General features: G+C 40.2%; 1 protein-coding gene across 8 annotated transcripts in view; it reads right to left on the reverse strand.

The window, feature by feature from the left end:
* CACNB2 (calcium voltage-gated channel auxiliary subunit beta 2) overlaps window positions 1-25,623 on the reverse strand; it is a gene marked incomplete at its 5' end in the record, with an annotated part of 254,788 nt that overhangs the window by 5,244 nt on the left and 223,921 nt on the right. For 7 of the 8 annotated variants that reach the window (XM_082479489.1, XM_082479484.1, XM_082479491.1 and 4 more), the window contains 6 exons: window positions 91-276; window positions 1,600-1,695; window positions 2,425-2,576; window positions 20,066-20,175; window positions 22,454-22,512; window positions 22,824-22,904. In XM_082479489.1, coding sequence (XP_082335615.1) covers window positions 91-276; window positions 1,600-1,695; window positions 2,425-2,576; window positions 20,066-20,175; window positions 22,454-22,512; window positions 22,824-22,904 — 684 coding nt within the window. Of the gene's footprint in view, window positions 1-90; window positions 277-1,599; window positions 1,696-2,424; window positions 2,577-20,065; window positions 20,176-22,453; window positions 22,513-22,823; window positions 22,940-25,623 lie in introns of all 8 variants that reach the window. The other variant, XM_082479486.1, reaches the window with a different exon arrangement.

Consider the following 25,623-nt stretch of genomic DNA (forward strand, 5'->3'; position numbering starts at 1 on the left):
TCAGCACATTCCAATGTCAGACTACCACTGTGCTTTGGAAGAGAAAGAAGTTGATAGAAAAAACCCAAAGAAATGGCATAAAAACTGTACCTGTAAATTAATATTTGGACCTGGGCTAATAGGAAGAGTGGCTGTTGCAAGTGTGCGAGTGAGAAGCTGGTTAGGAGGATTGCTGCTGGGTGGATGTGTGGCCTTCCAGTAGGCTTCCAAATAGTCAGCAAGGTGCTCACAAGCGTCTTCAAGCTGGTTCTCATCAAGAATTACATCAAACATTTCCTGATAAAGGAAAGGTTTTAGTGAGAATAACCACCAGCTAAAGGCAGATCAGCTACAGACATTGATGACCAGACTTGCCATTCATCAAAAATGAACCACGTTTATAATACTTATGTTAAGATATTTCACCCTTTTGGGTTTGTTTTGTTTTTAATGCAATTGATAAGAAAGACAGCAATCATAACTAGCACTAAGGTTACACTTGCTAAAGCAAGTCCTCCTGACTTCCACTTAGTAATGCACAAACAGTCAATGAAGACAGGAAGACGCAACTTGAACAAATCTTAAAACTCAAATATCCAGAATGAAAGTTAAATATCGAAGTTTTTAGCTATTGGAACAATATGGAATGGCAAGAAAAGGGATTCACTCCCTATATCTAGAATAACTATGAGAAAACTAAGACAAACTAAACCCAGTAACTAATAAGAGTAAGAAACATAAGTAATACAGATCATCCAGTTTCCAAGTGTTGTACGAATATTAGGTAAGAGATTAGTCACATGGTCTAATCTTAGGCATCTAAAGTTAGGAGGTGACTCTCCTCTGATCCCTCCCTGGTCAGGGAGACAGAAGTCCTCCTGAAGGCAGCTTTGAGAGCCTACGCAGGTCTCTAGCACCGATTTCCTGGGGACCTGAGCAGACTGGTCTCTTAACTGAGATGCCTGAACTTAAATGATGAAAACATCCCCCTCACTCAGCTCTGTAACTAAAGCAAATTCCCATATCTGCAACTGAACCGAACCTTCATCTTCTGGTCTCTTACCCATACTCACGACAGTCGAGTATGCAGGCAATAATGCTTGCCATGTTTAAAACACAGCTGGGGTCTCATCATCTCCACTTTATAGGTGGAAGTTGAAAGAATTTGCCTCGGTGCTCATCAACGGAATAACTACAGAACTCTCAGCTGCGCTGTACCCCACAACTGGGACCAAGAATGTCAACAGCGATGGGCTGTGGTGACATATTCCCAAGGGGAGCTACACAAACCACCAGCCTAAACTTAAACTGCCAGAGATAAAGCACAGTCACTAAGAGGGTTCATTTTTAGATCACTAACCCCAAAAGATTTATCAAGTAAAACAAACGCTCAGCTTGTGTGAGCAGTAAAGGTAGTCAGCACACACCCTAATAAGTGCTTGTGACTAGGACCGGTTTGCCCTGGCACCCTTGTGCAGAGCCCTGAGACCTCAGATGTTCTGCAAAAAAGCAATAGTGAAATATGGCCAGAAGAGGGCAAACATTCCCAGAAATTATGTAATTAACCTCCTGCTTCAAAGGAAAGGCACCTTTCAAAGGCCAGACATAACAGTAACTCACGGGAGGACACTGTGCCAGTTTATCAGCTGCCACCATCTGAACATTAAGGTGTTTGGCCTGAGATTTCCCTCGAGACTTTATTAACCTCTGTAAAACCTGGAAAAAAGAAGACATTAATAAAAGTGATCGGGTTTGGACTTAATGTACATATATAATCACTTAAAATGTTTACACTTTTAACTGTCCACTTGAGCAGATCAAATGCTTCATTTGCTGGCTTCAGGAGCACTTCCCATGCTGTTTACATCCAGAACAAGCTAATTTTCATTTACTTCCCAACACCACCTTTCCTCTTACGAGCACTAAAAAGTTCCCCTCCTATTTCCCTCTGCTGCTTCTGGTTTTATTTGCTTCTAAGTTGAAATTCTTTAATTGTTCTCCTGAGTTCTTCTCCCATAATTCCTTCTTCTCTTTCAAATGCCTCTTCACAAGGTCTCTGCAGGTTTTTTCACAGAATGAAAAAGCACATTACCAGGAGATGTTAAAGTTTACCGATCAGTCGGATATTCATTATGTGAAAATCCTTCTTTAATTTCTGTATTGTTTTGATTTAACAAACTGCTAGCATTACTTACATGACTGATACTAAAAGCACGATCCCGATTCCAAAAACCATTGGAGCTACAGCTTCTTTTCCAAAATGGGTTTTGGTAACACCAGAGCTAAGATACTTTTTTTAATTAACAGTATTTCACCATCCAAAGGAGGGCAATAACAATATATAGCACTGAACTTTAATGACGACATGTGATTATCTGCATTTAAGACCAAAAAAAGGGGGGGGGGGGGGGGGAGAAACAGCATGAATATCAGTAAAATGTTTACCTTAGGAGAAGAAATCTTTACGTATACTATAATGGGAGCCAGAGAGGTTTTGCTTAGTTGAGCTGGGTGGTTAATGGTATCAGCATCAAGCACTACCAACTGCAGTGTCCTCGCTAATTCAAAAATCCGCTCAATTTCGCTTTGAACTTCAGCTGCAGATAAGGAGAAAATTAGACTTAGGAAAATATTAAAAGGCAATTAGTTTTAAGAAACGTGAAAATGTTGCGGACTGGTGTGTTGCTCGTCCTCAGGTTGGCAGAAATTGTTAGCCGTGCACGTCCCCGGCACGCTAGGGAAACGAATGCAACGTTAACGAGAGCCTTTTGCCTCCAGTTTGTTGCCCTTGCAGGCAGCGCTGCCTCCATCTCCCACCCCCGCTGCTTCCTCCAATCCCAGCATAGAGAGACACTTTCTTACAAGACCCCAGTCCATGTATGTAACAAAAAAGAAAGGGGGTAAGAATGCCTGCTGCATCACATGGTAATCTTACTAGGCCATTAATTTCCTACATGTAAATAATTTAAACTCGGACTTTAATCTTACATAGTAATCAATTTGCTCAAAGTGGAGAGACCAAGATATGCACTAAGACATACTGAGGGGTCTATATTAGGAGAAGCTCCTGTTTCTCCACTTACATCAACTTATAAAAGGTCTGGAAAACAGAATTTCCTTCATATACTGGCCTCAGCATGGTACCATGTTAAAAATTTGATTACCATGTGTAAAACATTTTAAAAAAAATAATAATTCAATAATCCAAATAATGCTATGGTATCCTCCTCACAACTCCAGGAGTTCTGGAAAGGTGATTGTCCCAGAAAAAATCATTTTGTCTTCTGGTAACTCATGCTGCCAGCTCCTCAGCAGTAGTTTCCAGGGCAAACCTCTCCAAGACAGATGGACTGCTTCCACTTTCACAAGTGGTATAGAAACTGTCGTCATTCCCAAATGAAACAAAACTAAATCTTATTATAGCAAAATCATCCTTGAAGTGGAATCACATTTTCCTGCTCAAATCTTGCTATAGGCTGACTTCACAGAGGAATTACAGAAGTTGGGTGATTTGTGCAAGTCTATAAAGAAAGTTATAGAGCCAGACAGGATTGTAATTCATATAGGTTTCCCTTTAAAGGTTGTGCACACTCCATGAACCAAAACCAGATTAGATATCTAGCCCATTCAAAGTAAATATTAGAAGATAACCAACAGAAACTTAAATGTGAACAAGAGGTACCAAAACCTGATTTATTAGAGAATTTCTTGAAATTACACCACCAGCATTTTAGCTATTATGCTGGCACAAGCGTTATGTTTGCTTGAAAGCACAGCCTATCTGATCTGGCTAGAGAGAGTTTTCTATAGCAAATGGTCTCTTTCAAGAGGTGTTGAAGAGACTGATTTTTGTTATCTTAGAATAGCAACTGAATAAATTTGGTACCATAACGTTGCAAAATTTCCAAGAGAGAGCAAAGTATCCCAGCTAGTCTCCATTTAGCTCAAAGTCTTTGGATTCCAAATCACTAGGTGACTAATACAATCATTTTATAAATGAAGTAACATCTTAAATGGCAGTCAGAAAATCTATATATGATGCTCTCTATTGGAGGAAGTTGACATTGGTTTGGATCTATTAGAGATCACCTCCATCTGTTTGTAGTTATCTTCAATTTTGGCTTTGTACAGACCAATCAGTCTTTTACAGCAGAGAACATTGCGAGATGTGCACGGCCTGCTGGTACGGAAAGCACTGGTGCGTGCTTTCCTGCTTGTCGATAAAAGCACTATGGCCCAGCTGCTGTCTGAATTAGGACCACATTTTTGAAGACAACTTCTGTTGCTTCTTGGCACATTCATGATTACATTTTCTGCAACTTCGTTACGCAGAGATATTGTTGGAATTACTGAATTCCATTCTCTCAGTGATTTAGTAGAAGAGAGTCAATAGTCTATTCCTAATTTAAGTCCAAATGACAACTAGAATAAACATATCAGAGATAATTTGTCATACTGTTCTGATGATGAGTTTGGATTGCTTTCCTGCAATTTCAAACCCGGCTCAACACTTCAGCCAGAATAACAATATCAGTTAATGTATCATTTTAAGACCATTCCAGACTGCTAAAAACCCTTGTTCAAGACAACTTATAACCAGCAAAATCTGTCTTTTTGCTAGTGTATCAAAATTTTGTCTGGGGAAGCAATATTTGCTACACTGCTGGAAGCTCTTTTCTGCCAGTATAGAGTACATCTCTGTGAACTGCATTTCCTGCTGTACTCTTTGAAACAACCCTTTGCCAGGGCAGAGTATGCCTCAGGGTATCTTCTATTGTGAAACGTACCCAGGGCAATTACTGCAGGTAACTACGGTCCTATGAACCAATAGTTTCCACCTGAGTCCAAAGACAGCGAGATATCTTTTCCATCAATTAAAAAGTATTTCAGTATTTATTTTTCTTAACTTGGGTATAAGAGAAAAGTTCAAGGAACTACGCTGCAGAGTTGATGAACTAGTATGTTGTGCCTCTACCTCTCCAGTCAAGAATGGATGGAAAAAATCCCACAGAGATTACTGAACAGGTTCTGGTTTCCCATCCCTCAGAGTACTTCGGCTTCTGGAAAAACCTGCATTTTGCTTGAAATCTTCCTTCTATTCTAACCTTATACTACACATAAGATTGTTGCAATTACTTAAATAATAGTAGCTTCTCTTATTAGATGAAAAGGCTTTATCTACTGCTGCAGCTTTGGCTTTCATCTTTATGTAACAAGATGTCCCAAAAAATAAATTCTATACCTGTAAAGATTCTTTCCCAACACAAATTTTCTCTCAGACTTTTCACCGAAGTAAGCAAAGATCCCTCAATGTCATGTGGGGACAGCAACACAGATGTCACTGGTAGTTAAAATAGGCTGCTGAGAACAATGACAGTGCGGTATCTTCAAAGCAGCACGGTAATAGCTTAGCAATCTTCCCACCTCCGTGTATATCATCTATTTATAATAATGTCCCTTCTGATGTACTGAAGAGGCATAACAGTGAGGTTATAACAGTTAACTCCAATAAATTATATTTGCCAATCATAATGAAAGGCATAAACATAATTAGATCTACTGTGACAATCATCATGAAATGCTGGCAGCCCAACTACAACACTCAAAAGCAGAAATAAGCTATCAAATTTTAAAGCGGCCCTTACAATCTATTTGATATGCCCTCCTCGGTAATCAGAAAGGGAACATATTTTAAACGACAGGAGCACCCAACTATTTATTCCATACGATAGGGGGTCAACTCTACGAAACAAGAAGTACGCATCTCACAACCAACTTTAAATATTGCACATTTAAACTTACGTATATTAATTCCAAGTATCCCTACTGTACACTGAAATGAATAGAAATTCAGTGCAATGAGAGCACAAGTAAATGGCTCATCCCATTATAGGGCAGACAAATATTCTTTACACCAGTTGGTCCTTACAAGTGAATTTCAAGCAAAAATCTTTAACCGTTCATTACAATAATCTCACCTAAAGTAAAGGCAAAAACACAGCAATGGTGCATTGCATCTATGTCAATTCACTAATAACAAGATGAACTACGGTGGAATTTAGGGTCACTTGGACAATGCCATGCTAAAAGAACATTCTCTACACAGTCAGAGAAACGCAACCCTCCTTCAAACCTGGGCAGAAAGCATCCATAGCAGCCAGAAGTCACTGGGACACCCAACATGACAGAGGAGTGGCTACATCAGCACTATGTTTTAGGAAGACCCTCAGGAGACAGCAGTTTTGTGATGGGGCTGCAATGCAAAACGCACATGCTTCTGGCCTGCAAAGGCCAAATTAGAAACCGTAAAATATTGGTTATACGCAGCAAAGAGGTTTTGATCTTCACCAGGAACAGTGACATCCACATATTGTCAACTGAATACAGTATAACTTTAATATCCTAGTATTGGTGGCACTGTTCTGTTCATAGAAACAGATTTGTAAATTATTACTTGGACTGCAACAGCCACAGAGACAGTGTTCTCTTTTTCCAAACAGAGCTCCTGATATTACAGATGCATAGCATGAAAAGAACATACCTATGTCAATGCATGTCATATAAAAATGACTAGCAACACCTTGCACAAATGGCTTTCAAATAAATTTATAAATTAAGGAGAACAGAAATCAGTAGCCATGATTTTCCTTATGCTAATTCTTTTATACAAGCACACTTCCTTCAAAATAATTAATCACTAAAATACATGAACATAATTAAAGAAATGAGAAGTTTAAGGCAGCCTCAGGAATTCCAAAACAAAGGCATTAGAAACAAACGTGCTATCTATCCCCAGTGCCTTAAAAGCACATAGAAAGTATTGCACCAAAAAAACAGCTGAGAAATAGATAAAGGTCATATCTGAAATCCAAGAAAATGAAAAAAGAAAACCAAAAAGGAAGCGATGACTATTGAGGTGTGCCCACACACCTCTTGATTAAGTAGTAAATTATGAGCTTGACTGACAGAATTCAAATTTTAACTTTTAATTTGTGAGCATGTGTGCGTATGCACACGCTTGTATTGTGGGCAAAATCACCACAGAAGTGTCTACATCAGGTACGACACTAACCGGAATGGAGGTACTCGGCCACAGCAGGTGTTCCTAGACTACATTAGATGCCTGTGCTCGCTGTACACAAAGCAGAGAGACCAAGATGCTACCGAGGGTGATCCAGAAAGCCACACGGTGTGCGAGCAGTCCGGAGCAAGCCCGTAAGAAACCCTACGTGTATGTGCGTGTTTGGCCCCTTTCTTCTCATCTTACCCTTTCCTCCCCTCGAGCACCAAGGCTGCTCTGGGTAGGCAGGGAGCTAACGGCAGAGTCATGCTGGACGGAGGACAGCTGGCTCCATCCCCTCTCCGGCCAGGGAGGTTCAGCCTCGTGGTCTCCAAGCAGGATTAGGTGTCCCACCCCTCACCGGTTCCTGTGCCGGGGAGCAGAAGCCTCTGAGCCTCCCCTCCAGCCTACCCAGCTGAGAAGGGAAAAGTCTTGGAGAGGAACATAAGCAAGTAAGAAGGAATAAATGCTCTAGCTTAGTTCTCAGGCAATGGGCCAGAAGATACCTGGATTACAGGTGTTTTAATCAAATCTCTAACATAAATGTAGTTTTGTGAATATACTTACATTTCACCGGTCTCAACCAAACGCCTGAGCCACTAGCTCATTACATAAAAAGGGGAGGGTGAGAGTGGAAGGATGACAATATTTTCCAGGGAAAGCGGCTGCATGTGTTACTCATGCCTAACAGACGGGGCTCCTGCGAGGGATAAGGCAGAAAGGAGAGGAGCATGTCTGCTGCTCCGCCTGGCGCCGCCGCCTGGGCTCCGCTGGCGGGGAGCCGTGCGGTGAGGTGCTGCGGGAAAACAGGGTTTTCCCCTTTCTGCCGGCCGGGGCTCCGTGTAGACAGAATTCAGACGGCCTTGAATGCACACACACGTCCAAGTGGTATTTACAGATACAATGGGATGTTTGGAAACCTCAACACAACCAAGATCTATTTATAATAGACTAACGTCTCCTGAAATGCAATACTGTAATTATGTGAAAATATAAACCAGATAGTGTCATTTAAAAATACTAAACAGCACATGAAAATGTCTACTTCCTCCCCTGTTTCTCTGGGCTAGCAAAACAACAGCATTCATGGAATGATGCTTCTTATGCCAGGTTTAAACTGGAAGTAAATTTTAACGGCCTATCAACAGACAAGCTTGAAATCCATGGATTGCAGCAGAAACACGAGTGGACAAGCGCTGCACAGGGGAGAGCTGCACTGAGACAACTGTGTCAGGTAGAACGGCAGCCGCTCCAGGTGCCCTGCAGCAGCACAGCACTGCATCCATCATTAAGCTCCCCTACACTCTGTTAGCAAGTAATCGGGATAGTAAGGTTGGGCAAAGCAGCAGTCTAACGTTTATGTTGCCCTGGGGACCAAGCAAGTGTCTCTGCATAGTTCATAACGGATATCGTCGCGTCAGGCTGGCACTAACTTGGGTATTTCTGCATCATGCCTCATTACTCAGCGCAGCCCATAGGCTTTTACAGCTCTGGTCCACACATAGACACTAAGTAAGCGTTCCCCTAGGTTCGTTGTTTTATTCAGAACAAACATAAATAAAAACGCTCAGCCTTTCTCACGGATAGGATGTGGAACCACTCCATTACTGGCTATTCAACTCCTCCTGCTGATGGTGTGCCACTCGCAAAACGTTTGCGTATTTACTGAGTGGGAGAGATACTGACTCTGTCGCCTGATGCTTAGAGTGGGAGGAAAAACACGTGGATTCCAGTTTTTTCTCCAGGGAAAGTTTAATTATTATTCAAAGCGTGTAAGACTCAGCAGGACTGACTGACAACCATCATAAAGGTGATCATAGGCCTGTCATGGCAATGGAAATTATGAGTTCATGCCTCTTTTAGCAGAGAGCAGAAATGAACCCAGATTTCTTGGCATTCTGGTTGAACAACCCAAACCCTGAGTCTTGGATAAAATGAGGACACATATGCCAATTTTTTATCAGTTCCATGAGCCTAGGAGAAAGAAAAAATACTGGCTCAATTCAACCTACAGGTGTGAATAATTTTAAGGGAAGCAAACTGTATTCTTAAGCAAACAGCTGACTTGCTAAAAATACTTAATTCACCTATCCAGGTATCTTAATTATTAGACAGATATCTGTGACCTTCAAGAATTATTCTAACACATTGCTATATTGTTTTTTTTATAGCACATGCTTTGTTTCAAGATAGTTATCAATCATATGCATTTCAGAGCAGTACCATGACAAAATATAGTGACACGTTGCTGAGAGCTATCTCTAATTTACAGAAATCAAGAATTTTATTTTTTTTTCTCCTTATGTCCTTTGGAAGCACTTAGGAAGTTTCATTAAAATACTTTGCTAATACTATATCAAAAAAGTATTCGTAAGTTAGAATATTGGAAAGTTAGTACCAAACTTCTAATGCAGAACTACCTGGAAAATTCATTAGAGAGACTCTGACCTTAGATGTTAACAAAATCAAGGCTGGGCCAGCAGGATAAAAGAGCATCTTAAGACACATGAGGCTGATAAATTACAACAGGTTCAGGATCTTCATGCCACTCTGTGTGTAAAAAGACGTGTAGCCACATTCTCACGATAACCCAAAAGCTCTTGGCTGCTATATTACAGCATTCTGGTTCAAGGCAGCTTCAAGTTTAGCAGATTTCTTTACCCTATTAGAGGATTTAATGCCTGCAAGTCAGAGTTTTGGACATTTGTCCCAGCTACCTTGATAAAGGGACAATCAGGATTTTCCATAACACATTGAACACCTTTTTTGTTCTCTTTGAACTATATTAGATCCTTGAGACTTTGGAATGGAAATACACTTTTGGTCAAATCCCAATTTTACATTCCTGTTCCACGGCCTCTGTAAGTAGGGGAGGATTTTTATGAGGCTTAGCTAGCATTCTTTTAAGTTTCTGTTTAATTTATAGTCAGGGAAGCATTTACTTGAAACTCATCATATACAACAACTGTCATTAAATTACCAAAGGTGGAGAATAAGTAATAACATTATCATATATATGATGCATAATATATATATAAAATAATTTATATCTCATATATATAATGTATATATATAAAATAAATTGTTAGCCTAGTTTCAAGCATTCAACTGGCTTTTCACACAGACATCAAGAAAATAAAAACACAAGGCTGAAATTTGCACTGATAATCCAATACTTTTTCTTCAAGCATTTATGTTTCACTTTCAGAAAACAAAACTCTGGCATATCAACCTAATGATGTGAACGGGAGCTCTATACATTTTTCTACAGACAACTTTGCAAAGGTAGGCACTCAATTGCACATGCAAATTGGGTGCAGGTAATGTCTGACAGGTTGCTGCATATGCACGTACAAAGCAAACAAAAAGCTTCACAGCCATTTGACTGCAATCGACTTACCATACAGACAGTGACATATTTTACATCAGCATTCACGTGTCTGTGTTAGAATATGCAGATTAGGTGCACATACCTTAGAAATGTACAGTGGAAAACCTAATCTTTAGCGTTTACTTGTCAATCTCAACTTTATTTTTAGAATTACTTGAAAATAAACAAGGAAAACCAGCAAGACTTTCTAAAAGAAATACTTAGCAATACAGTACAGGATTGGCTTTTGTCTATCAGTGAGCCAGTTATGAGAAACACACGGTGGTTCTGTGAGGTACAATAAAGCACGGAACACAAAACAGCAGGAAAAGTAATTTGCAAGCTTGTATACATACCCAAAACATCTGGATAGGGAGAGCATTAATGAAGCAAAGAATGGAAAAAGCCAAGACAATCAGGTTCTTGTACAAAGCATACAGCATGAGGTAAGGTTATAACAAGTGTAACATACACAGAAGGTTTGGGTCCTTTTGACAACGAAATGCAGCAAAAGCACAAAGCTGGTTCAGCAGTTTCTGCAAATGGCATGTGTACATATAGAAATTTAAGTAAGCCAATTGGGACTGATTTTCAGGTGAATGAGATTTAACCATGTACTCTACCTTCGTGGAGAGCAAAGTCTTTTCAAAATTACAGATTTCTTCTAGGCTTCTAAAGAAATGAATCAATTGCCCTTTCCTTAAATTTAGTTCCAGCATTTCACATATGAAACATATAATGGTATTGACAAGCAAACATTTCTCTTTATATACAAAACAAGCTTTCATATAGACTGTACTGCCCTCCTAAATCTACAAGCCAGACACTATTTGTATGAAATTCTTGGATACATTAATTTTACACTGGAATATTCAGTGGTAGCATGGGTTTCCACTGAGGCAAATCCCAAGTCTATTTTTAACCGATTCCTTTACAGAAGCAAACTTCCAGTTGATAGGTGTGTGTAGCAGTAAGCCCATTGAGACTCCCCTATAATCCTGCAAACCCCGTTCCTCAAGGCAATTCCTACTCCTGACTATCGCATTGTTTGTCTATGCCTCCTTGAAATTCTGGGTTATCTATTAAATCGGTTCCAAATAATAGCATTCACTCCACTGTTTACTATGCGATGCACAATTATAAACAGTATGCACAACACTGCAAACCTATATTGGGTGACAAGGTAAGAGTTGTTCTCAAAAAGAGGTTTATTTATTTCCCAGCAAACAAGTATTTAGTATTAATATATCAAACACAATTACCTTTGTATTACATTAAATCATTGACAGAACATTTATTAAAATAATACTTACATAAAACCCAAGAATATATTTTCAAAAGTCTAAGAAATAGCCTTCTCTGCTGCGGTTACAACTGCTGCTCACAAGTGTGAGCATTAACAGAGGGATAAATCAGTAGCCTGACTGTCTACCTGCATGAGGTACCACTGCACAAAGGTAAAGAAACAGCTTCCCATTGAATCTGGAAGGGGAGAGGAATCTGGATTAACATAAAGCAGTTCTGGGGAGCTACATTTGCTATAATAAAAAGCCATTTTTAAACAAATCCTGTTTTTCATTAACAAGATCAAATTTTATTGCAATAAATAACATTTTAAAATATCTGGGCAAGAACCAAGTCATTCTCGAGAGTCTGGACAAAAAAAAAAAGCACAAATTTAGTGTCTGCTGAAATTCTGTCCTTTTTTTTTTCAGTGATTTGGAGAAAAGGCCCTATATTCTTATTTTATACAAGGCGAAATGTAGAGAAAGAATTCACTTTCCAGGACCCCTCAGCAGACCAGCAGCAGGTACTTGAAAAGAACGAATGTAACCTGAGTCCCGACTCAATGATTTATCTATGACTAAAACGTGTATTAGAAGAGAATGTTATTTGGCTGCAAAGCTAATACTAATAAAGTGGGAAATGCCAAGATAGCTCTTGTAAATCACAGCTTTTGTGGTCTGTATTATAAGACAGCATGCTCAGGAACATTTAATAAAGTTGTTTCTGCAGGGCTGCTGTCTCAATCAGTACGCAACTCCATACACTGTCAACTGATAAGCAGCTGTTGAATCATTTACTTTCTCTTCATTGTCAAATATGTGTTCCACATCTCATTTAGAACACGTTCTAATCTTTCTCTGAAAACAGAACGAATAAATTATTTGTGGGCTATTTTATGGAACTTACTGTGGTGGTATTTCACTGATGCAATAAAATGGTTTTTCACTTTGAAACATGACAGTCAGGTGAAAAGCTGGAATTATTTCTGTTTTCCAGAAACAATAATCACAAGTTATCACTAATTTGGGGGAGGTTCAATTTCAGAAATGTCATGTCTGATTCTTCCGAGTAATTATCTTAGTGTCATGAGGGGATGGAGTTGACTATCTTACTAGCAGCTGGTATAGTGCTACGTTTTGGATTTGGGATGGGAATACTGTTGATAGCACACTAATATGTTAGTTGTTGCTAAGCAGTCAAGGCCTTTTCTGCTCCTCACGCTGCCCCACCAGTGAGAAGGCTGGGGAGAGCACAAGAACTTGGGAGGAGACACAGCTGACCCCAACTGACCAAAGGGATATTCCATGCCATGTGACATCATGCTCAGCATAGAAAGCTGGGGATGAAGAAGGACCAGGGGGACATTTGTAGTGACGGCATTTGTCTTCCCGAGTAACGGTTACACGTGATGGAGCCCTGCTTTCCTCGAGATGGCTGAACACCTCCTGCTGATGGGAAGCAGTGAATAAATTCCTTGTTTTGCTTTGCTTCCACGTGCGGTTTTTGCTTTATCTATTAAAACTGTCTCGTGAGTTTTCCCCCTTTTCCGATTCTCTCCCCCCCTCCAAACTGAGGGGAGTGAGCGGGTGGCTGCGTGGTCCTAGCTGCCAGCTGGGGTTAAACCATGACGTTATATTCAAACTAGAAAAATAGAAGCTATCCTACAGGAAATCGTGATTTCTGGGGATTCTTTTTTCCAAAACAGCACGTAACCTTGAAGCTTCTTTTAGAAGTCAGTACTAAGACTCAGGACATTCCTGGTGCTGCTCTGTACTGTCAGTAGATGATATCAGTACTGACCTGGGGGAAGGGAAAAGTTCATTCCCAGCCTAGCTCAAAGAAAAGAATAGCTCCCAGGTAAATGTCTGCAAAGGGAAGAGCCTAAAATAAGAGGACTTCTGGGGAATGAGAAGCCAAAAGGCTGGTATTTCACAAGGTACTCAGCAGTAGCTCCAGTAGTCCATAAAGTACTGCCTGGTTTCCATCTGCATATTCCAAACCAGTGCATTACCAGGCAATGTGCTGATTTTGATGACATACATTATGGTTTGACAGGTTCGAAGCCTGAATTTCAGTTGCAGCCACAATACTCGGTACCTCTACAAGTCACGCTTGAGGCATGCAGAAAACACTGGTAAAAAAAATAGCCATCTTTGTAAATCCTGTCCAACACTATACAGGAATTCTGTATCAGAAGCAGCAAAAGCCACTATTGCATTGGGCTCTTCAGTTAATTCGCTAAAAGAGGGTCTCCCTTTCCACCCCTCAGCACTGCACCTGACCTCTGACGTGGTGAGCCAGGACTGCCGGCGGTGGGGCAGGAGGCGGTATGGAGCGGGAGCAAAGGGATGCCCCTTCCCTCTGTGCCTCCATCCTCCGCCGGCACTGACCCTGGCTCCAGGCACAGGCAGTCACCATGCCGCAGGTAGGGCACCCTCTGCGCTACCTTGGTGAGCTTTACTGGGTGCCGTCTCTGGCACCGAGCCCTCGAGGGTACCAAGGGGGATGCTTGTTGGCCCTGGGTAGGGCATGCAGGCTGTTGTGTTTCCGAAGAGAGGTTCATGGCATGTCATGCTGCAGCGCTGTAGCTTACAGGCTATTGGGTCGTAGGCAGCACACTCACCTCTCCCACTGGGGCTATCCCTTTTTTCAACAGAGAACCAACATCTGCTGAACCAACAGAGACAGACCAGTGCTCAGTATGCTTGAGACTGAAATTCAGATTCCTGTTCCAAACCAGACACAGCAGAAGCTTGACTCTGCATGTCCTACATCCCAAATGTGTGTTTTAATTACTGGGGTGTGAACTCCTTGGAGGTTAGAAGATGGGTGATGAAGGAGCGTTCACTTTATGATCAGGAATTCAATCTTGGATCCATAAAATCTTTCCTGTTAAAACCAATTAATTTACCGCTGCAAAAAGCTTTGGTCAGATCACTATTTTGTGTCCTGCTCCCCCCAAATGTAAATCGAGTATGCCCTATTGTGCCTTTAGAGGAGACTTCATTTGCCTTCCTTACCCCATACATTGTACAAGTTCCACAGCAAGCAAAAAAGCAATTCACTGAGCAATTCCAATTCCCCATCATCAGTTTGTACATTTTTCAAAAAAACTAAGGCAGAGGACTGGTGGAAAAGTAGTCTGCAAACACATAACCAAAGACTGAATCACAGCACACATAACCTAAAGGTACTAAGAAGTTGCACAGTTAACCTTCTTACTATTACTTCCTAACCTTTATTTTGCACAACTTGAGTTCGTAAACCTAATAATATTCTTTTAATAGCATTTTTTTGTTGACAAATTCATCAGACAAACTGAAAAATAAAATTTCCACTATATGGTGTGATGTTGCCACTCACCTCTGCTACTTAAGCCAAGTAAGTACTCACAGCAGTGGTATGTTGTCATCTTCTTTGTGAACCACTGCTAGCAGAGGCCACCTACCAGCAGGCTACAATGGTATTTTCTGATTCTGACTCTATTTGTACCTTGAGGTACATCGTAGGCAAGCAAGGGAACAGGCTGTAACACTCTTTGTACCTTCTTTCTTTTGCCCTTGCACAAGGGTTTTCCCATTGCCTTAAAAAAGCAGTTCCCTTTTCTGACTCCAGGTTGTCTTATCCTGTCTCAGTTTTCCTCCAATCCACTGCTACCACATCATTTCCTTCCCTAACTTCCTTCCTGGCTGGTTTTTGTCATCCCATGGTTTACCCCACGTCTGGAGCACAGAACCTGGAGGTACTTCATCAGTGGGTTCAACTACCCCAGCTCCTACTTGGAACTCCAACCTTTTCCGTAATGGATTTTCACTACTTGCCTTTCTCCCTTAGCCCAGCCACCTGCTCCTCCAGTTGAACATCTTTAAAGTAAGCATCTTTTTACTCCATACTCCATGCTGCACTGCAAAGCAGGGATTGAAGGCTGAAAGATGAGCATCTTCCTGCTTTAGTTCTGTTAGGCTTTCCCAACCCAATCTGCTGGGGGCAGGTTTTGCTCAGCATCACTGCTGGACCTTGCCCAGGAAGAGCTATCTAAGCAATTCATATGCAAAGCCTGGCACATGTTAACAGCAGCTTCTAATAATTTGGTCAAGTTTTCTCATTAGTTTCATAAAAAATGCCCAGAAACATGTAACTGAAACACTGTTCAATTCACTACCAAATAGCTAGATTATTAGAAGTATGGGAACATTCTAGCTTCTGAAAGAAAAGGTTTTGAGAATTTTAACATAGGTAAAATTAATTTTTGCCCTAACTTCATTGTTAAAAGGACCTAGTTGCTCTAACTAATATTTCCCAAGATAATTCAAAGTAATTTTATAAATCAGTTAATTTGTAGAACAATTATAAGCAACTGAAAACCTGTTACGTAGCAGGAAACTTTAGGTAATAACAGGCCTGTTAAAAAACTAGAGAGACATATCTATCTATCCACATATTTACATAAATACATAATCACTGTCATCTTTTGGGTATCTCCGCCTCAGGTTAAATTTAAATACCTCTATCAAAAAAATACATTGACCCAAAGCAAAAGATGTTGATGTTCTTAAGGGTAAGGTTCTCCATGAGATAAACATGTACACAACTGGGCTGCATTTATTTTTTAAAGATCTTTTTTCCTGTATAAATTTTTTGATAGCTCACTAGTCGCTACTTGGATGCTGAGCTGTTGTTGACTGCGACTCTTTGAGTGTGACCATGCAGCCAATTCCTCATCCACCGAGTGGTCCGTCCATCAAATCTGTCTCTCTCCAATTTAGAGACAAAGATGTATGCAGGACAGTGTCAAATGCTTTGCACAAGTCCACGTAAATGACATCTGTTGCTCTCCCCTTATCTACCAATACTGTAACACTATTGTAGAAGGCCAACAAATCTGCCAGGCACAATTTGCTCTTTGTGAAGCCATGTTGGCTGTCACTGATCACCTCCTTATTTTCCATGTGCCTTAGCAGAGTTTCCAGGAGGATCTGCTCCACGATCTTGCTGGGCACAGAGGTGAAACTGACAGGCCTGTAGTTCCCCGGGTCTTTCTTTTTTTCCTTTTTAAAATGGGGGTTATGTTTCCCCTTTTCCAGTCAGCAGGAACTTCACCAGACTGCCATGGCTTCTCAAATATGATGGATAATGGCTTTGCAACTTCATCTGCCAGTTCCCTCGGGACCCATAGATGCACCTCATCAAGTCCCATGTATTTGTCCACCTTCAGGTTCCTCAGCTGATCTCAAACCTGATCTTCTCTTACAGCAGGCAGTGCCTCATTCTTCTAGTCCTTACCTTTGCCTTCTGCGACTTGGGCAGTGTGGCTAGAGCACTTGCTGGTGAAGACCAAGGCAAAAAAGTCATGGAGTATCTCAGCCTTCTCTATATCCTGCGTGACCAGGTCTCCAATTTACTTCCAGAGAGGGCCCACATTTTTCCTTGTCTTCCTTTTATCACTGACATAGCTATAGAAGCTTTTCTTGTTGCCGTTGAAGTGCCTGGCCAGATTTAATTCTAATTTGGCTTTAGCTTTCCTGACCTGGCTGCTCAGACGATTTCTCTGTATTCCTCCTAGGCTACCTGTCCTTGCTGCCACGCTCTGTAGGCCTCCTTTTTATGTTTGAGTTTGTCCAAGAGCTCCTTGTTCATCCATGCAGCTCTCCTGATGTTTTTCCCTGACTTCCTCTTTGTTAGGATGCATCACTCCTGAGCTTGGAGGAGGTGATCCTTGAATATTAACCAGCTTTCTTGGCCCCCTCTTCCCTCCAGGGCTTTATCCCATAGTACTCTGCCAAACAGATCCCCGAAGAGCCCAAAGTCTGCTCTCCTCAAGTCCAGGGTAGTGAGCTTGCTGTGTGCCCTTCTTGCTGCCCTAAGGATCTCAAACTCCACCATCTCATGGTCACTGCATCCAAGGCTGCCCTTGAGCTTCACATTCACCCCCAGTCCCTTCTTGTTGGTGAGAACAAGGTCCAGCATAACACCTTTCCTCATTGGCTCCTCTATTGCTTGGAGGAGGAAGTTATCATCAATGCATTCCAGAAAACACAGGGATCGCTTATTATGCCCTGCTGTGCTGTCCCTTCAACAGATATCGGAGTGGCTGAAGTCCCCCATGGGGCCCAGGGCTTGTGAATGTGAGGCTGCTCCTATCTGTCCACAGAGGGACTCATTCGCTCAGTCTTCCTATTTGGGTGGCCTGTATAAGACCCCCACCGTAATGTTACCTGTCCCTACCCTCCCTTTACTCCTGACCCATAAGCTCTTGGTCAATTCCTTATCTATCCCTGGGTAGAGCTCCATGCACTCCAGCTGATCACTGACATAGAGGGCAACACCCCCTCATCATCTCCCCTGTCCTTCCTAAAGAGCCTGTATCCTTCCATTCCAACACTCCAGTCATATGAACCATTGCACCACGTCCCTGTAATGTCAATAAGATCACATCCCTGCAGGTGTGTGCACGTCTCTAACTCCTCTTTTTTATCGTCCATGCTACATATGTTTGTACAGAGGTGTTTAAGTTAGGCCCCCAATGAAGCTGCCGTACTGGCTGGAGTGGCTGGAATTCCTTTGTGAGAGTACTCCAGGTACTCTCCTGCCAACCTGTGATCCTTCTCCAGGCTCTGGGCATCTGTTGCTGGCATTGGCATTATACTGGTAGGACTGGGATGAATTGAGGCTCCCCTTCCCCAGCAACTTTAGTTTAAAGCCCTCTTCACCAGCTTGGCAACCCTCTGACCGAAGATGCTCTTCCCCTTCTCTGACAGATGGACCCCATCAGTCCCCAGTAGACCGGTTTTCTCAAAACGAGTTCCATGGTCTAAATAGCTGAACGCCTGGCTGTGGAACCAGTCCTGTAATCATTTGTTGCTTCTCCATATTCGACTGGCACTTTCAAACCGCCTCCCTTTGACCCGGAGGACTGATGAAAAAACTACCTGCACCCCAGAGTCCCTGACCATTGCTCCCTGGGCTCTGTAATACTTCTTCATACTTCTCGGACTGCTCCTGATGGTATTACTGGTGATCACATGAAACAACAGCAGCTAATAATAGTCAGTGGACTGTACACTTAAAATAAGACATATTGGGAAGCTACCAGACTACTTGAAGTAAAGATTCACAGCCTCCACATAGCTGAAAGCAAGGGTTTTAAGAAGTAAATTTTCAAGAAAGGGAAGTGAAACTTTTTAAGGCAGAGAAGCTCATTCTAAGAAGGACAGCTATATTAGGCAATTGTTAAATATTCAGTGAAAGTACAGGTGTACTCATAAATTCTGTTATAAAACTGATAAAGAACCCACTTAGTAGGATGAATGAGACTCCTTTCCCGATCCACAAAATTTACAGGATTTCAAGATACAATGTTGTGTTCAGGGGAAACCAAGCTCTCTCAAAGGCTACTAAGAGAAATCTGCAGCCATGTAAAGACAGAAACCTGCCCAGAGCATTCACCTGCGATCTAGGACATTTGAGTTCAAGTTCCTCCTTTTTTGTACTTGAGCAGGGACTTGAACTTGGGTGTCTCATATCTCAGCTGAGTGCCCTAACACAAGACTCCTGGCAGGATTCATCTTGGCTAGTCCTGGATATAATACACCTTGTGCTAGAAGAAAGGCTGAGGTCAGTCCACATGAGGTGAGACTCCAAAGTGACCACCTTTTCCTGTTTACTCTAAGGACACCTTGGGATGACAAGCTCCAGTGTAGCCACCTGTACTGTAGATGGTGATATTTAGTTACATCTTCCCAGCTAAACTTGTTTTTCTGACCGGCTAATAAAAGTTTAATAACTTATACAACTGGACAAGCTTCAGTACAAAAAGGCTCATGTAAGATGACAGATATGTATGCTACGAACCTAGCTAACAGTTTTTTAGAAACATCTCCCATTTTCCATCCTTCATTTTTTTCACCAACCTCAGCATTAGTTTAAACTGATATAAACTCCAGAAAATGTTTACCTCAATAATTTTTGTCAGGTCTAGTATCAGTAGCTGTCACTACTAGTAATCTTATCAAAGATAATGCATAATATCAATAATAGCTATGTAATTTCAGGTATTCTGAAACCATCGTTTCTATTTAACCAGAAGAACATCTCTTCAGATTTTATTTACCTTATGGATATGGATACTCCTCCCCACTGAAGCAAACAGCAAAATGTGAAAACTGAACATAAGCAAGATAAACCAAAATCAGTACTATATGAAGTTTATCTAGCAGTGATTTTAAAATTATTTCTAGTGCCAGGATTTCTGAATTATGGGATTGTGATTTTCTCACAGCAGAGAGAAGGCTATTTTTAGCTCACAGATATGAATTGAGAGTAGTATACTTTACAGCCAATTTGTAGATAGCATCATTATAGGTACTTACCTAAGCTTGATCTTGTGTTAGATCGCTCTATTATCGCGTGCTTACTGGGGTTGTTTAATACTGAGCGTTTGGCAAGCGAGATGTCTGCTGTGACTCGTGTAATTGATATACTGCAAAAATAAAATACAGTAAAATGGAACAGAAGGTTATTTATCTCACAGGGATGTGGGGAGAAAGAGACACTCATTTAACACCAGAAGATGGCTAAGACTACAGGAAATCAAGTACTCCTCAGCAGTACTGTATGCTTTGTACAATGTGAAGAGAGAAGAAACTTTATCTAACTAATACCGCTACAAGAACTTGATAAGGTGTCCCCCTTTCTGCACAGTACCAAAAATGCAGTATGACGACTAACTGCAAAGTTAGACGTGTTTGGGGAGAGAGGAGGCAGGAGGAGGCCAGAGATATGCTGCAGAAGATGGGACTACCCTGGGGGCTCCAGGCCTGATGTGGTTAGACTTTGCACCAGTATCCTCAGTATGAACAGGCTGGTTTTTCCTTTCCCTAATTTTCATTAATTTGTTGCAAGGTACTGAACGACAACCTGCCTTATCCTTATTTAACCATACCTGTAAGACATACAGGAATATGCAGAGTTAACAGGTAAAGGTAAAACTGAGCAGGGAAACTAGTACAGCCATACAACCCTTATTTTTATAGTTCAGTTTACTAACATACGTTTTTTAACAGAGTGCAAGATTACCTACAATTTTCCAGAAAGATCCAGCAATATGCTGGCCACCCAAAAATGTGGACTGCAACACAGAGAAGCAAGCAAATGAAATCTCTGGGCTGAGCATCTGGCAGGCTCAGTTTTGTGTTTATGAGAAAAGATGAGCCAAGAAAGAAGTGGTTACTTCCAGTTGTTTGCACTGACCTGCTCCATAACCTTCTACATATTCTTCTTCCTAGGAAAATAGTTAACTCCGTTTGTTTTGCACCCTTTGGATAAATTCCCTTTCCAACTCTCTGGTCTAATGAGGTTTAGAGGTCACATTTTTCCAGTGCTGAGGGTTAAATCAGACTGATGATATGCCCCTGTTCTTCCTTGTATGATTTTACTTGCAATTTAAAAGGAGGAAATGGATTTGCTAAGAACAGGGAGGGCTCCTCTCTAGCAAGTACAGTCAGATGTTGTTCATCTGAAATGTAACCAAATAGGTCATTTCCCAATGAGCTCAACATGAGTACATATTTATCTAAAACTATATAAAATGTAACAAAGCCAGAAGTTAATATGGAAAAACAGAATTATTTGCACAATACCGATTAGTACCATCATTTTGGAAATTTAGGCATGATTTAACTTAAGCTAAAAACATAACCAGAGATCGTGATTTCTGGCACAGTTCCTCACAGATAATGCCATTAGTCTTAACATGAAATCCATTATGTAATTTGGGATACTCATTAGTTATCTTTATTTGCTAATTGATGAACACTACAAACTTTTACAGCTTGTTTTGTTTTGGATGTTTTTTTTTTCCTTTCCTGGCAGTCTTCCTTCCTACATGAAATAGAAAACAATTTTTCCCCTTTTTATATGTAATTCAATTAAGCTAAATTTATCGGTCTAAAAATGCTATTTTTCATTTTAAGATCTTTTAACATCTTTTAAAGGTCATTTTAATGTCATTTGAGATATGTAACACCAGGAAGAAACATGTCTGCTCTCAAAACAAAGGGCATGTATGTTCATGTTGTGAAACAATTTGAGTAAGGGAGGGACCAGATTGACAGCAGAGTGGCAGTGAAAGCAGTAACGTGGATCTAAGAATCTGCTGTACAAATTTGTTGAGGACCTTGAGTACCAATGAGGATTGCTGCTGAAGTTTGGGGTGCTTCAAATCTGCTACTACAGGCATCAGTTGTATTGACAGTATTTGTGGATTCACCCTGCCACAATTGGATCTACAACTGAAAAATTAGATATGCTCTAAAATACTTTAAGACATAAAGATGCATCAACTTTTTTCTGCTCGCAACGCTCACTGTTTTGTTAACTTCCAGCTCTGAAGGTACATACCTAAGATTTGAAAACCCCGACTAATATAAAGACAGACTCCTAAGTGGTTCAGTCTCAACATCATCATTCCGACTGAAAAAATCCAACAGCTTGAACCACAATGTCCGGTCTTTTAAAGAGCTGAAGCTACTGACAGAAAACCTCAAGCTCCCTCTTGAAAGTCTGACGGCACCAGGACAGATAGAATAGTTTTACTGCTCTGCCCACTTCCACACTAAACAGAACCTTCATTGAAAGGAATTAGTTACCATTCCTAATTTTCTACGCATATTTTTCCAAGAATGTCATTATTTCTTAAAATCCTTGTAGTACCTAAACAGGACCTGAACTCAAGTAGATGTGCATTTCAAAGTACTTACCGCCCTTCGAATCTATGTTTTAAAAAATCAAATAATGCTTTTTGCATCATATCTGTTACCTAGAATCAAACAAAGAACAAATTAATAATCCCACAGGAAATTCATAATACTTGATGCTAATAATAATAAGTAATAAAGTCGAAAGTAAATCATATGTCTGAACAATTGCATCAGAATGCAATTTATTCTTAATCTGAATTGTGATGTGAAATAAAACACACGTAAGCAGCTATCTAGTAGAAGTAAAAACTGTCTAGATTTTTGTCTACCATATAAATTATGTTATTCAGCTTAACTACCTTTGAACATTCAAACAGAAATGAATTATAGTATTTTTGGCAAAATAAAACCTTTCACAACAATCACTTACCTCATATCCCTTCAGAGAAGGCCCCACTAAAACTACTGGTCGCATAGAAGGCACTACATCATAGGGAGGGATGTGCTCTGTCTGCAAAACAGAAAAAGTTTTCAGCGTCACAGCACCTAGAGAAAGCATTACACATTACTTAAAACATTAGGAACTCTGAATTTCCAGTGATGTCAGCAACACAGGAATCATGGGTTCATTAATTTTTCCCCAAAACTGGTAGTACAACATAAGGACATAACGGGTTCAGGGATTTCTTTTGAAAAAGTTTTTCTTTGACTTTTGTTTTTCTTACTGTTTTCATATTTGCTCTGTATAGCTACAAAACTGTTATTCTGGAGACACTCACATGTCCCACGCCATAATTCCTAGCTGGTTAACTGAAAAGGTTATTTCCAATAGTTAATGATTTGAAATGACTGACTCTAGACCTGTGACATCTGTTTTCCACCAAAAATTTTACGTGGGCAAATTATGAAGGAGAAAACTAAAACAAGAAGGGAGGAGAAAAGCATAACATCTCTCTTCACGTTCAGATCTGCCTACTGCTTGACAAAACATTGTGACACCACTGCAAATTCCCAGGGGAGCACTCCTAGTCTGACTTCCACATTTGCATCCGCAATTCACTTGCAAATCATAACAACTGATCAAGTTAGTATTTATAGAAAATTTTCATCAACAGAGCTTGGGATAACAATTCTTCCACTTTGGGAAGTTCCTATCACCGCCCAAGAATGGATTCTGTTAGTATGATATTCACCAAACTGCTTACTGATGTATCATGCACCGCTTATAAAAAGTATTTTACAATAGAAAGACAAAAAGATTGCCCGCTTCCAAAGACTGCAAATCTTTTTATATTGTTATCAAATTAAAATATAAACAATTAAATTGTTTTTTTTTTTTATTTAATAAATGGATATTCGATATGTATCACCAAGAATGAGTCTTATCAGAAAGAGTTTTTTTTTTTAAGGGAGGATTTTGTTTATCTTTGTCTCGGGGAAAAAATGATCGAAATCCAAACCCAGGAACGTGTGGGTGATACGGAAAAAAGAATGCCAGATCTATTTTTCAAATGCCTACATAGTACAAATACATCAGTCAAGATCACAGAATACAGTCATTGTTCATTGTTTCAGTACTCAATGTATCCCAAGGTGTTTCACAATAACATTAAAATAAGTATACACATTCCGAAACACAAAAACACAAGGACAGACATTAATACAGTGACAGCACAAAATGCTACACAAGCAGCAATCTAAAGCAGTCTAGAAGATGGAAAACACTTGTGATTTTTTTTCAACTTATTTTATCTTATTTTTTGTTACCTGTAGCTTCACCAGATAATTAGTAACATAAGAATGAATACCAGTGCCCAAGGCATCATAAGCATGTGAAATTAATTTATTTCACACAATGCAGAATCGTAGTCAACACATTTCAAAGCAAAACCCTGCAATTATGCTGTGCCAGTATCAAAATGCAGCGCTCCGCTGTTCTTGCTAATATTACTAATAATCTGATAAGCGTATTAGAGACAGATCCTAAGAAAAATTCATTACAGATGTGTAAGTGCTTGTAGCCTGAGTGTCCTGATGCAACAGATCTTTGTCTTAATGTGGCTGACTCAACCGAAGTTATTTATGCTGGAAGTTAACCAGTTATTTGAAAATTAAGGAAAGCACAGAAATTACCTTATTTGATGGAATATGGGGTATGTTAAAAATCTGTTCTGTGGAAAAAGGCGTTTTTTTTCCTCTAATCTTTACAGCTTGAAGTAATGAAGCTGTCAGCAGAAAATTGAGTAAAAGTTATCTAATGGAAGCATTGAAGTTCTTTAATTTAGCATTAGAGAATCTAATATTTTCTAAGGGACTGGCATTGAGCTATACAGCTTTCACTTGCAGATTCAAGTTCAACTATGAAGTTGAATAAAACGTAGCATAGTTTTGACCATACGGCTTTTGCTCAGTGGTTTGACTATGTATGATTAGTTTGGGATGCCCATACAGTATTTACTGAAGATGTCAGCATTACAAAACTGACTATAACCAGTAACGATTTTGATATGGAAGAAAAGAAGCACCACAGAATTAAGAGTGAGATGGAACTAGCCACCATCCAGGTCCAGGGTGGTTCATCTAGAAGCTGCATCTTTGGAAGACGTTTATGCGGATAGCATCCAATATATGTCACCGTGTATTATTCTTCCTTAGCATTTACACTTGGTTATAAATATGATTAAGTAAGAAATTACTCAGAAGCAAGAAACTGCTGTTGATTTTCATGGTGGGCTGTGAATTACATGGTACTTAGCAGACCCTACTGAAGCAAGTACTGGTGACTTTGGAAATGATCCAGTTTTATTCAAAAGAGTTCAAGAAGAAAAGAGAGAGAGAGAAAAAAAGTTTTATTTACTAAACATGAGAGCATCCACAGCACTGGCAACAGTGTCACTTGGCACTGGTTAAAAGCACTGTAACAGTCTGTTGTTGCCTGTGGATGTGAGTGAGTGGTTAAAAACAAATGAATAAGAGATACGACGATTAAATATTTAAAATCAAAGGAGTAGAAATGTGGTATTTCACTTCATAGTTTGGCTGCTACCTAATGTCTTGATAACTTATGCCAGCAAAGATCCTAGAAATGTACTGCAGTTTGCTGTAACAGGATGCCAATTGCATAATTCTGTAGTTATCTGGGTTATCTATGGAGAGACACGGGCTCTCCTGGGAACCACCAGTACCATTTCCAATAGCGGAGATACTAAAAAAGTCTGACTGATGGATGG

Source organism: Vanellus vanellus, assembly GCF_965231255.1.
Source record: "Vanellus vanellus genome assembly, chromosome: 2".
NCBI classification, from domain to species: Eukaryota; Metazoa; Chordata; class Aves; order Charadriiformes; family Charadriidae; genus Vanellus; species Vanellus vanellus.